General features: G+C 44.2%; 1 protein-coding gene across 1 annotated transcript in view; it reads right to left on the minus strand.

Moving 5' to 3' along the window:
- Positions 1-8,824, minus strand: part of ST8SIA4 (ST8 alpha-N-acetyl-neuraminide alpha-2,8-sialyltransferase 4) — a 480,430-nt gene extending 471,606 nt beyond the window's left edge. Inside the window, exon 1 of the mRNA XM_085632554.1 lies at positions 8,486-8,824. Coding sequence (XP_085488680.1) covers positions 8,486-8,601 — 116 coding nt within the window. The 5' untranslated portion in view covers positions 8,602-8,824. The remainder of the gene's footprint in view (positions 1-8,485) is intronic.
- Positions 8,825-12,983: the final 4,159 nt, after the last annotated feature.

Below are 12,983 nucleotides of genomic sequence, written 5' to 3' on the forward strand. Positions count from 1 at the left end.
ACATAGCCAAAACTTCAGGATAAACACATGTGGTCCCAAAAGCGAGACCTATTGGCTATGCCAATGCTTGTTAACCTTGTCTGGACGCCTGTCAATGTTTGTTTATATGTTATATCAATGTTCTCAATGCTCTGCTCAATAAAAAGAAAAAAAAGAAAGAAAACATGGCTATTAAATCAGTATTTTTGTACTTGCTGCTAGACTAGCACCGGGACACTCCCACGAGCATCAGTGCGCTCTATAAATTTGTCTTCATCATCATACCAAATGGAACATGGTCTAAAAACTGGGCTAGGGCAGATACACCATCGATTCATGTACAACATAAAAACAACACATATAGAACTAGATGCTACTTATTACAAACAAGGCTAAAAGCTATGTTTGGAACCCCAGATACATGTTACAACAAGCATTTGCTATGCAATATGTCTTGCATTTGAAAAAGTTTAAGCTATTGGCATTGTAAATGACAATGCCTTTTATTTATATGTTTTGATAATTAGCACATAAATAAAAGGCATTGCTATGTACAATGCCAATAGCTCATATTCTTGTAAATGCCAGACCTATTCAAAGAAGCGGCCGCCATTGTCCCGGGCTGCTTAGAAAGTGAAGCGTGCATGGCTTGCTGAATGTTGCAGGAAAGCATGCCGTGCCTGCAGTAGGAGAAACTATTTAGAGAAAATATTGCTTACAGACTAAAAAAGACTCCCTGTGTAACAACTGTAGTAAAAGGGCCAGTCCTCATGGGAGGTTACGAATGAAGACAAGGCGGTACTAAGGAGGGACTAACAAGTCTATTTACGAATCAGAAGCCAGCATTTATGAAAAACAATGACACAAGTCAATGACAAATATGGGTGGAGAGTGGACTGTGCTTCTATTCCATAGTCCAATACAGCATGGCTCGCAGAGCACTGCATGCGCTGCCCAGGCTCGACCTAAAAATTACGGTGAGAGGAGCACTCTATTTCAAACATGGTGGTCCTGCATCCATATACAAATCTACTGCAAGGAAATATAGTCTCATATACCCACTATCCACACCAATAAGTGAGATAATTTGCCACATATTGTTGGTGGCTAGTCTGGCAATCACACATGCCTAGAAGCTCCAGATTGCTACTACAATACATGTGTGGTAGGCAAAGATATGAAATATTTATGCATTGGAAAAGCAATCTGACATTATACAGAACAGGGTGCACAAGTCTGGGAAGAGCTGGCTACCTATCAAAGCCCTCATAAAGAATACAAGACCCAACAACTATGTCTGATGTACTATAATGATGTATGATTTGAGAAAAGTTGTCCTCCTCAGGGTAGAAGAAAATGGGCAGCATCAACATGAGTCTGAGAATTATTGGGGGATTTATAAGCAACAGCCTATAGAACACAATAAGCAACTTAGAGTCACAACACTACATAATGACAAGGAAAAGTAAATTCTTGAAGAAATGTGTTCAAAGATATTAACAAAGCATATTATTGTATTCCCTGTTTCCCTGTAACCATGAACAAAAACTTTAAAATAAAGTTGTTAAAAAGAAGAAATTGTTGCTTCACTATAACAGCCGCTATTTTGCTCTAGGAAGAGAACATCTCGTCTTGCATATCCTATTCTTCCCTCAAAAAAATATTATCATGTTAGGTTTTATCAGTAGGTGGATAGATCAGATAATATAAAAAGCATAGGGCTTTTTGCAAGTGATGGGTGGCCCTACTCACACAGAAGGTCAAGTTCTTGATCTGGAGGTATTCACTTACAACATTGAATCTGAGGCACTAAATGTGCAACCCGAAGAGGGCTTGCCACTCACTAATTACCCTATTCCTCTGTAACATATTGTACCTGAATCTGACTAAATCCAAATCCTATCCTAAACAGTAACTAAACATCTTAGGGAAGCAGCAAGTGAACACAGTTTACAAAGAACTGATATAAAGTTGTTCATCCAATTTGATGCAGAATAGATTTCAACCACTAAAAAAATACTTAGTCCCCCACTATCCATGAAAAATCAAGGACTGCAACAGCAGTATAGATCAGTGCTTCCCAAACATTTTAGAACTATGGCCCGCTTTTTAGCACAACAGACTTTCGCGACCCACCTAGCTATAAGGGACATAAAGTAGGCTTTTTTTAAATGTAACTCTAGCATCATGTGGTAGCGCATTGCAACTTACAGACAGCATATTTTCAATTCAAAAGCCCACTAACTTTGCACAGGCATACATTTTTACTGATAAAACTATACTGTACACAAATGATAATACGTGGAAATGGGGCTAAAGTGAATATTTATTTTTTGTGCACCACCGAATAAAGTGTCTTGATTTGTTCTGGTCCTATTAAAAACTTTGTTTCCATCACATTCCAGAATTGCATAAAAAGTGCTTCATTTTTACTTTCCTAACTGCTGAAAGTGTACAGTTCATTTACAGTTATTTACATTATGCTCTGTTTATGAAAATATGACATTCTGCATTGTTTCCTTTCACACTCCATGTACACCAGCAACATTGTCACATAATTCACTTTACTTTTCTTTATCACACTGTAAAGTGAGAGATATTCGTAAACATGAGTCCCCAGGTTAAAAACATAAGCAGCAATAATCCAGAAGACATAGCCACATAGGATTGGCATTCCACCTCTGTCTTTGAAGCATAGCATATTTGATAAGATGAATACAGAATTTAAAGGTATCTTTAGTTATTGCTTGGACTTTTGCGACCCACCAAAAATCAGCTGCGACCCGCAGTTTAGGAAACACTGCTCTAGATCAAATGAAAAAAAAGTTTGGTCTGCCTGTATGTCAGAAGCAGGCAAGCCACCTTCAGGGATCAGAAAAGGGGATATTGCAAGACAGTTAAATTCACATGAAAAGCTTGCTTGCTAAACATAACTTCGTGGCAACAAAACAACGAAACTAAATATTCAGCATCTCCCAAGAAGTGATTAACATGGAAGTACTGGAAGATTCACACAATAAAGCACGGCTGCGTAGAACTTGTGATGATTTTTTTCAAAATCACTATGATAAACATCTGGGCAGCAATTGCTAACAACATATATGAACTCCTCAATCTCAACTGGCTCCAATTCTCCCTCCCCTCTTTCAACCCCATGATGGGGGAAGGAGTTTAACACAAACCAAGAAAATAAAATCCCCCAACCTACTCGGGGAATGCTGTTGGATAGTTTGCATGAAGAAACTGTTGCCAGACTTGCAACTGATGAATCAAATCTTATGAATGCATCCTTGCATCCCTTTTTAGGTGGAACTGTTCCAAATCATCTGAAACATGCAACAATCACCCACCTACTGAATAAACCAATAGAAGTTTGCCAAGTGATACACTATTACTGACAATGCCCAACCTCCAGTGTCTTAGCAAATACTTGGGAAGAGAGGTTACCAGACAACGTCAACACAAGAATAGAGATGTAGCTTAATGGCTCGAGTGGGCAGCTGTGGAACTTCAAGACCTAGGTCAGAATCCTGACATCTGTGCTTGGCTTGACATCGTGTGATTCTAGGCAATCACTTAATCTCCTTGTACCGAAAAAATGTTAAGTGAAATGTAACCGTGTAATCCTCACTTGATGTACACATTCTTGACATCGACTCCCAAACCTCATGTAATGTACAACTCTCTGTTACTACCCACCTAAGCTGCACTATATACATACCAATAGATATATACATAAACAAAATCTATCCTGAATGATTCCCAGTTTGGTTCCAGAGCTGTACGAAGTACAGAATTAACTGACAGATATCAGAGAAAACCTTCTCATCACCTTTGATGAAACGAGACAGGCACTCTTGATTGTCTCGGACAATTCACAGACTTACTGCACTATGGACCAAACGGTTGTGCTACACAGGCTTACCCCATGTGCAAAGGTATCAGGGATGGCATTTTATGGGATGTGATCCTTCCTCCATTATCCGACCTGGAAAGCACATATAAAATCTTTTATCTTGGGCTTTTGCAAAAAGAAATGCGATATGTCACTGTGCCCTACACTTTTAATTAGTTATATGATCCTTTGGGGCAAATTGTTGGTCTACAGCATCTACAGTTCTAAATATGTGCTGATCATATCCAAATTCTTTTCTCCCTAGAGAACAGACTTAGTAGTGCTGATGATCACAACGTGCATGACTGAATCACCTGCTGGACAAAGGCAAAGGAGCGCTTACTTGTCTGGTTGAAACAAAGATTCAAGTCTTAGCTGTAATTGAGGCTAACCTTGAATTTCCACTTTTCAATTAACCCACAAGTCCATCTCTCCTTCTCACGAGAATGCAGTAGACCAGCAATTTGGGGGTTATTTGCAATATTTCAAAAACAAAAGCAGTAGTCAAGGAAACACGTTATCGGGGGTCTCTGTTATTGAAATAATTCTACTCCAACAAACAAATGACAGGATAAAACGAACATGAACTTTCCTTGTGGCATGGCTCTGCTGTTAAAATACTGTCAATGTCGGTCAGTCCAAAAAACTTACCTCATGACATGAAAAGGTCCAGATCAAGAAGTGTATATGTTCTTGCACCTACAGAGAGTCAATCATGTCAATCAAGCCTTGGAAGCACGTCATACGCCTCCAAGAGAATCCAGAACTAAAGTTAAAAACGTATGCCTCATGCACAAAGTTTAGTGAGGTAAAACTTCAGCTGCCTTCAAATGATGGCCCTCCGTTGCCCACTATGCAGGAACTTGCGATCAGCATCCTTTCAGCGGACATCACAATGCTCCTTCAAGAGGCTAAATATGGCACAGACAATCCTGTGATGTCAAAGGCCTGAAACTCGTGAGTATCCTTAGTCCATGGCTCTCCGCTGAAATTGCTTCCAAGCCCCTAAAGGTCCGCCATGTAACCATCTTTACCTGGGTGTGGGAGTGGGGAGGGGACGAAGATAGCCATTTAAGGACCTTCCTTCCCTTACACCGCCCTAAGTAAGGTGAGGTATATTTGCCATACAACACTTTGTATAAATAAATAACTACGTGAATAAATCAATGGATTCGTGCTTGCATGCATAAGTACATACATGCTAAGTCCCAGCTTTAGGAACACTCAAACTAAAATGCAAGGGAAGCAGAACACCAACTCTACGAATCAAGGAACGCGATTTATTATCAGTTTTTCGATGTCTCCAAATTTTGCAATTGAAGGTTACAACAGTGAAGCACCTCTCTCTGTCGGTTTACTAGAGTGACACTTTAATTGTGAAACTGTGCATCGTCAATAGGTAAGAGCAGAAAGGGTCAGGCTGGGGACTGCTTGTAGGGTTAAACAAGCAGGCTAGGGGACGGTTTAGAGTGTGTAAAGTAATATTGAAATGGGTATAGATTTTTTTACATAAATATTAAAATGTGAATGCACTTATTTTTATTGTTTTTTGTATGTTTTTTTATTTGTTAACACTTCTGAGAAGGAAAGGGTTTCTGGTGTGATTTTTCGGTCTTAGCATGGGTCCAAATATTTTCTAAAATAAATCCCCAATTCCAGCCTGATTCGGCCTCCGTTAATTTGTTGCCGCCGGTGTCACCTGACCTCCCCAGCATCACCTGCATGTCCTGCTGTCTGTAACGTCGTAATGCAGGAGGATGTCCCTGAAAGAACTTTACAAACTACTTTAGCAAATGTGACCTTGCCTATTTCCTGAATCAACAGGTGTGAATGACAAACTCCGACTCATAGCTTCACAACAAAGTTAACAGTAAAGCCAGAACAGCAGCAAACACCCCCACCTGCAGACAAGCTTTGAAGCGGTCCGCGGCCGGCTGCCGGCTCTCAGTCACTCACGCCTTCTCCATCAAACCGGCTGACAAGTGACCCAGACTTTGTTACTTCTCACATGCCGTCTAATTTCCTGTTTGCGCAAATTACACAGAATCTCGAGGAGTTACTGGTATTAAAGAAAACAGGAAACGGAACATCTGAGCGGCTGCTTACACCAAGAGAGTTCCTCTACAGTTGTTCCAATGTTTTCCACTTGATCCCTTCCAAACAGTTCCCTTGTGCATCGTTTTATGCATCTCTAGAAAAATGTGTACTCTGTCAGCGGCGGAAAAAGTGAGAAATACGTGCAGAGGAGCTGTTAAATGCCATCTCGTCTGGGGCCGAGTCATGAACGTGCGCGCTAGGGACGGACGCAGCTGGCGCCTGTTTTATGTGCTTTCACTGTCATGTGCAGTGCACCTTTAACTCGGAATTTCTGAGAGATGGTAGATAAGCTGCATACCCCACAGTTCGGAAAATTCCGAGATAAATGCATGTACCTTAGAGAATGGAAGAGCATAAAACCAAGCACTCGGCCGTGCTCTGCTCCATCGCAGCTGTTCATGCTGCCTGCCTATCTTGAATGCCACTTTTCTTTCAATTGTGTCCCCCTTGCGTCTCTCGCTCTGCACCCCTGTCAATCACCCGTTGCGTTTCTGTTTTCTCCCTTGCACCTACATCATACACACACAGCAGAGTCGGCTCTCTCTCTCAGCATACTGGCATACATTTTTCAAAGTGTCTCGCTGTCTCCATAATCATTTCCTTTCTCACTGTCTCTGTCCATTGTTGTCTCGCTCAGCTCCTCGTCCTATTCTCCCTTCTCTGTCTGTCCCCCGCTGCTATCTGCCTCTCCTCTGTCTCTGTGTCTGCCTCTCTGTATGTCTGCCCATCTTCCTCAAGCCTTTCCTGCCTCTCGGTCTCTCCACTACACCCATGCTGTCTCTGTGGCCACAGCTGTCTGACTTCATGTTTTATAAGTCCCTGTCCGTTTGCGTGCCTCACCCTGTAAATACCACTGCCCACCAGGTATTAACACCTTCCAGTATAAACGAAACCGTGTGTTTCTAGTCTCTCCCTGCAATGGCCCATATTCTACGTGTCTCCGTCCGAGCCCTCAGTTCAGTTCCTCCCCCGTCTTTGTGCGCTGCATCTCTCCTTGTGTGGTAGATTTTGATCTCAGACGCCGCTCCCGTGCGCTCCATCCATCCTCCCTCCGGCTGTACCACACAATACAATCCTATGCAGCCGGCCCTTTTCCCGGTAGGTGTGTCTCTCTCCTTTTGTCTAAGTCTCCCCTACAAGCCCGCCTCCCTCTGCGTTTGTGTCTCGCGCCATCTGCATGCCCGTCTCCATCTCTATTGGGGGATGCTCTTCAGACAGGCGGGGGCGCCGGGGGAGGACACTTCTTCACAGCCCCATCACCTAGATTCGGAGAAGCCCTCCGTGGGAGTCGGGTGCAGGCTTGATGCTGGATACAAGAGCTGCCGTTTTAAGGGCTCCGGGGTGCTCTCATTTTGAGGGCACATGGGGTGGGTGGATAATGCTGCTACATTGTATTAAAGCAAACAGCGCAGCAAACAAAAGCACTTCAGCGCTGCACACGAGCGCTTGTTCTTGGAGAGCGAAGCAGAATCTGACACACGCGTGCCCGCCCCCTTTCCTGTCCTACCTCGGTGCCATTGTGATGTGCAATACACTTCACCATTACAAGCAAGCTGAATTAGATTTAAAATCCAGGGTATGTCCTTAAAGGTATATATATAAAAAAACAGAAGATTAATACGACCTTCAAAGTCAACCCCTCAAAAATATGGCAAACGTCAAGAAAGATAGCATCAGGCAGGGGAGGGTTAAGAAGGGAGCGGGCGGGCGGGGTGGCTTTTCAACTCACTCAGTTTCCTCGGACAAAAAAGGGGGTGCTGAGAGCAGCCGAACTTTCTTTGTCTTATGAAAAAGGTCGAGAAGAAAGAGAAAATGAAAGCAGGGGGGAACATAAAGGTTTCCAAAGAGGGGCTCGCCCCTCAATGCCATCTGCATGTGAATCGACATGACACGAAACAGAAGACTATAAACTGGCAGATTCTCTGGCAAACAGATCACGCCAATTCTGCGGGCACGACGCTTTAACAAACATGACATTTAGTACAAATAAAAGCACATTGATCACACCGACTCCTATATTTCCCCAGGTTATCACCAGCCAAGAAAACGTACGTTTCGCTCTCTCTACATTCTCATTTGCATAATGTAACCGTGCGCAGATCAGAAGTGCAGGTTTGTCCTGACATTACTTATTACCTCTTGACTTAGGTAGAAGTTATGCCCAGTGCCTTTAGAAAGCACCAAAGTCCCACCGCTCCCACTATAAACAGTGTGTAATATTATGCAAGTACATTACTCACTAAATCAGTCAGTGCATTTTATTCACTGGTCTTGGAGATTAAAAAAAGGCATGGATGGCACACGAATTTGTCTCAAACATTTCTGTTGACAAAACTTGCGCCGCCCAGCCAGCACTTCCTCCTCTCAGTTTCGCCTTGCCTCGAAAAAGTGCACTTCTCTCAGTTTAACCACGAACAACAGACCACCACGTTAAGCTTGTACACACAAAGGCTCTCGCCTCAGCAGCAACACATTTCCTTCCCCCAAAGCCTCATCGCTTGGAATTTAATTTACCCGTTGAGCTGCGTTTCCAGGCGCTCCTCTTCTGTCCTTGTGATCTCTTTTGTCTTGTAAAAAATGAGAAGTATACTGATTGTGCAAATTGTCCACCTTTTCCTTATCACACGCATGTCTTTGCCAGGAGCCAAGCCACCCTATTCCGTTTGTTTCCACAGAGATGTATGTATCACATGAGCGGGGCGCAGCCGGAGCCTGGGCGGACGCAGCTTCCTCAGCCGGTGCTCAGCGGGTCGCCCCCTCTGTCTTCCAAGCAGTCATTGCCAGGGGTGTGCACAGCAGCAGCAGCCGCTCTCATCGCACCTCCTTCCTGCTCAGACACCACCGTGCGACTGCAAGACGCTGATTGGTACTTCACTGTTTCTCGGCTGGGAAACGAGGAGAAATAGGGGAGCCAATGAGAGCGAAAGCAGGGGCGGGGTTTGCTGCTTAACTTTGAAACATTTAGCAGGGGAGCGCGGCAAGCACGCGGCTCAGATGTAGACCCCGGCGCTGGACACACTTTGGGTGCAGAAGAGAAGTGTAGCCTGCACTGAGGTCCGCTGGCTGACATCTGGCGGGGAGCCCCTGGCCTCCCTGGTTTGTTGTTCAAAAGTGTCCAGAAGGATTTCCAGGATTCCCTGACGATGACACACCTGCCAGTGTGCAACAAGCTGTGCCCTACGGCATCTATTCTTTAACCAGAAACCGATCAAGGAAAAGCTGAAAGTTCGCATCACGTGCAAGCAAGCTATGGCAGTTTGTGTGTCTAGCGGGGTATGGCATCACATGCATGATATGGCAGCATGTGTATCTAACGGGGTATGGAATCACATGCAAGCTATGGCAGTGTGTGTGCCTAGCTCGGAAATGGCAGTGTGTGTGCCTAGCGGGGTATGGCATCACATGGATGTTATGGCAGTGTGTCTGTCTGGCTGTGCATAGCATCACGTGCAAGCTATGGTAGTGTGTGTCTGGCTGTATATGGCATCACGTGCAAGTTATGGTAGTGTGTGTGTCTGGCTGGGTATGGCATCACATGCAAGATATGGCAGTGTGTGTGCCAAACTGGGCTATGGCAGTGTGTGTGTCTGGCTTTGTATGGCATCACGTGCAAGCTATGGCAGTGTGTGTTTCTAGCGGGGTATCGCATCACATGCTTGTTATGGCAGTATGTGTATCTACCGGGGTATGGCATCACGTGCAAGTTATGGCAGTGTGTATGGCATCATGTGCAACCTATGGCAGTGTGTGTGTCTAGCGGGGTATGACATCACATGCTTGCTATGGCAGTATGTGTATCTAGCGGGGTATGGCATCACGTGCAAACTATGTCAGTGTGTGTGCCTAGCTCTGCTATGGCAGTGTGTGTGCCTAGCTGGGTATGGCATTATGTGCAAGCTATGGCGGTGTGTGTGCCTAGCTCGGCTATGGCAGTGTGTGAGCCTAGCAGGGTATGGCATCATCTGCAAGCTATGTCAGTGTGTGTCTAGCTGGGTATGGCATCATGTGCAAGCTATGGCAGTGTGCGTGCCTAGCTCGGCTATGGCAGTGTGTGTGCCTAGCGGGCTATGGCATCATGTGCATGATCCAGCGTGAGACCGGGGGGAAGAAAAAAGAGAAGGAAGGCAAATTTATAACTATCCCTTCTTGCGTCGCAGACCCGTCGTCACACTAGCTCATTCACACAAACATTCATTGGTGGGGCCCATAACACCAACTCACACGTCTCAACTCATGAGTCTGCACACAGGAGGGATGATGATTTCGCACTGGACATGTGGGGTGTAACTTATTACCTATAGGGAAGAAAAGTTATTTTACAGAATATACATTAGCATTCACCACCTATAGAGTCCTAATCCTAAACATCAAGGCACTCCACCACTTGGTCGACGGACCAATTAGTTGGATTGGTTGATGGTGATTTAGAACCAGCTAAAACACATTTAAAACTCAGAATCCTTTACTCTTTTCATTGAAAAACCACAAACTTGTAATTTCTGTTAATTATATTTGTTTACCTAAATATTATTTGCAATTAATATTAGCATTTATTGTCAATCAAAGTTTAGAATTGCATTCAATTAATACAAATTGCATGATATTTTATTTACCTATTCTTGCTATCTGGATTTTTCTCTAATTCATTTGGCTCTGCATAACCAAATTTAGCCTTTAAATTGTCCAAATAAAGCAGGCCAAAGCTCAAAGTCCAAAAGTTCTTTGCTCAGCACGTTACAGTCCCAAAGATCGCCAAAGGACCAGAAATCGTGCAAGCATCTGTCATCGTCTGTGGCAGTAGCGGCTCGTGGTGGGAGTGCTGCTGGGCGCTGACGTGGGGCGGGGGAGGGGCTGGGTGAGGGGTAGTAAACTACGGATTATGGCTGATTAGAGGTAAGTAAACATATTAATAAATAAAACGAAGTTCGTTGTGTGCGCTGCATCGCATTTGGCGATGCAGCGTGAGCAACGAAGCTGGAAAGCAGAAGCGTTAACAAGAGTAACTGGTACCCATCGCATCATCCATTTGAGAGACGCATCATCCGGTTGCGAGTTGCAAGAGCGAGAGTGCGAGGAAAATTTAATCGTGGCGTCATCGCAGCACCCGGAATCCCCGCATCGACGAGTGCGTCGAGCATCGTCCCGGTGCGTGAAGATTCCTGACTGCGAGGGTCGTCGCAGAACCAGTTGAGGGCCGCACCACTGCCGGTGCGTGAAAGTATCCAGTCGCTGCGTGTGTCGACGCAGAGTCCCATCCCATGACGCATCGAGGGTTGCGGCGCCCGAAGTCAACGGCGCACCGCGACGCATCGAGGGCTTCGGCGCCAGAAGTCAACGCTGCGCCGCGCATCGCGCCACACCGAAGATCGTCGCACCGTACCTGTGCGTGAAGCTTCCCCCTAAGAAACCTACGCAACGAAAGCCAAAGTCATCGCATCCTCCCCCTACAGATCGGAGCCGGCGCATCCACCTCTGCTGCGTGAAGCAGGGCTGCTGCAAAGCCTCCCCAAGGTCTCAGGTGTATCGCATCGCATTTGCCATCTTCATTGTTATAGCTTTTGGGAACCTTAGCTCAACTACAGGTACTGTTGGGCATGAGAGTGTCGCATTTTGTGCATTGAGAGTCGCATTGTGCAGGACACTGATTTTTACATCCTGGAGTACTTTCTACAAACTCTTGAACTATCTTTAAAGTCACCTTTTTAATTGTATGTTGGTTTTTCTGTAGTATTTGGTCTTGTGAAGTTTTTAGTAAATATACCTTATTTTTCTAAAACTGGTGTGGAGTAAATCTGTGGTGTTTTCACTGTGTTACTGTGAGTGATGGTACAAATACTTTACACATTGCCTTTGATAGCCTAGACTGCTCAGGCCAAGCTACCTAGAGGGTGAGCAGGGGTTATCTTAACAGTGTATCCCCCTTTCCCTGACTAGAAGCAAGGGTCCCTACTTGGACAGTGGTACCTACCCTGCCAACTAGACACCCTCAGATCTAACACTAATACACTACATGTTATTCCATATGTCACTGGGAGGTGATGGTACGTCACTCCCTCAGACACCGATGCAGGCAACTGCATGCAGACATAACAGTCCCTCACATACATTGTTTTCACATATTCATACAATAATTTTGAAAAAATATTGGTAGAAAAATCAGTTATTGACCTATCTTTATGTAAATAATTTCTATCTATTTTAGTTGGAAAAATCTTCTGCATCTTTTCTACACCAGTCTTATTCTCACTATGACCTTCTATTGTTTCTAATGTAACCTTAAATGAGACCATTAAAGCTAACGCACTCCACAAAAGCGTTAGTAATCCTGTACAACAACAACAACACATTTTGCACCATCTTCGAAGGAACACACATGTTGATTTTCTATTTTCTGTGTTTACCATTTCGGAAAATGATCAGTGTCTTTTGACTCAGCCTCATCTACTTCACAACTAGTTTTGTCTAAACCCAAGGCTCTAAGCACCTACTTGGTTCTTTTTCTGTTATTTCTTTTATTTAGTAATTTTCAAGTTTCTCCTTATCCTCTTCAGTTTGGAATTTGATCGTCTTTCACTTTTCTTTCACAATCTTGATTCAGAATTTCCTGAACATCCGTCTCTTCCCCGATGTCGGACAAGATAACTCTCAGGATTTCCGATTCTTCGTCTTCCTCAACCACTTCTGGTATAGTCACCTCTAGATGTCCTTGGCTGTCTGCCTCTTCTCGTACTTCAGGAAGTGCCACATACGACCATTTTGGTGACTTATACTTCTGGTTAGGTTTTCTCGTTCACTTACTTTCTTCTGATTGTGTCTGTTCAACGTCTTTTGATTTCTCTTGGCTAGACACCTCATTCACTTGTTCAGCTCTAGATGAATTTACTTGTGTCAATCTGTATCTCAATCTCTTAATCTTGTTTGGCCAAATTTCATCCTTTGCTGGCCTTTTTTGCTCACTTCCCTTTTCATTTCTCTCAGTTCTCCATGCTCTTTTCCTCAGGACTCGACCTTC

This window comes from Triturus cristatus, chromosome 2_1 (genome assembly GCF_964204655.1).
Source record: "Triturus cristatus chromosome 2_1, aTriCri1.1, whole genome shotgun sequence".
Lineage (NCBI taxonomy): Eukaryota > Metazoa > Chordata > Amphibia > Caudata > Salamandridae > Triturus > Triturus cristatus.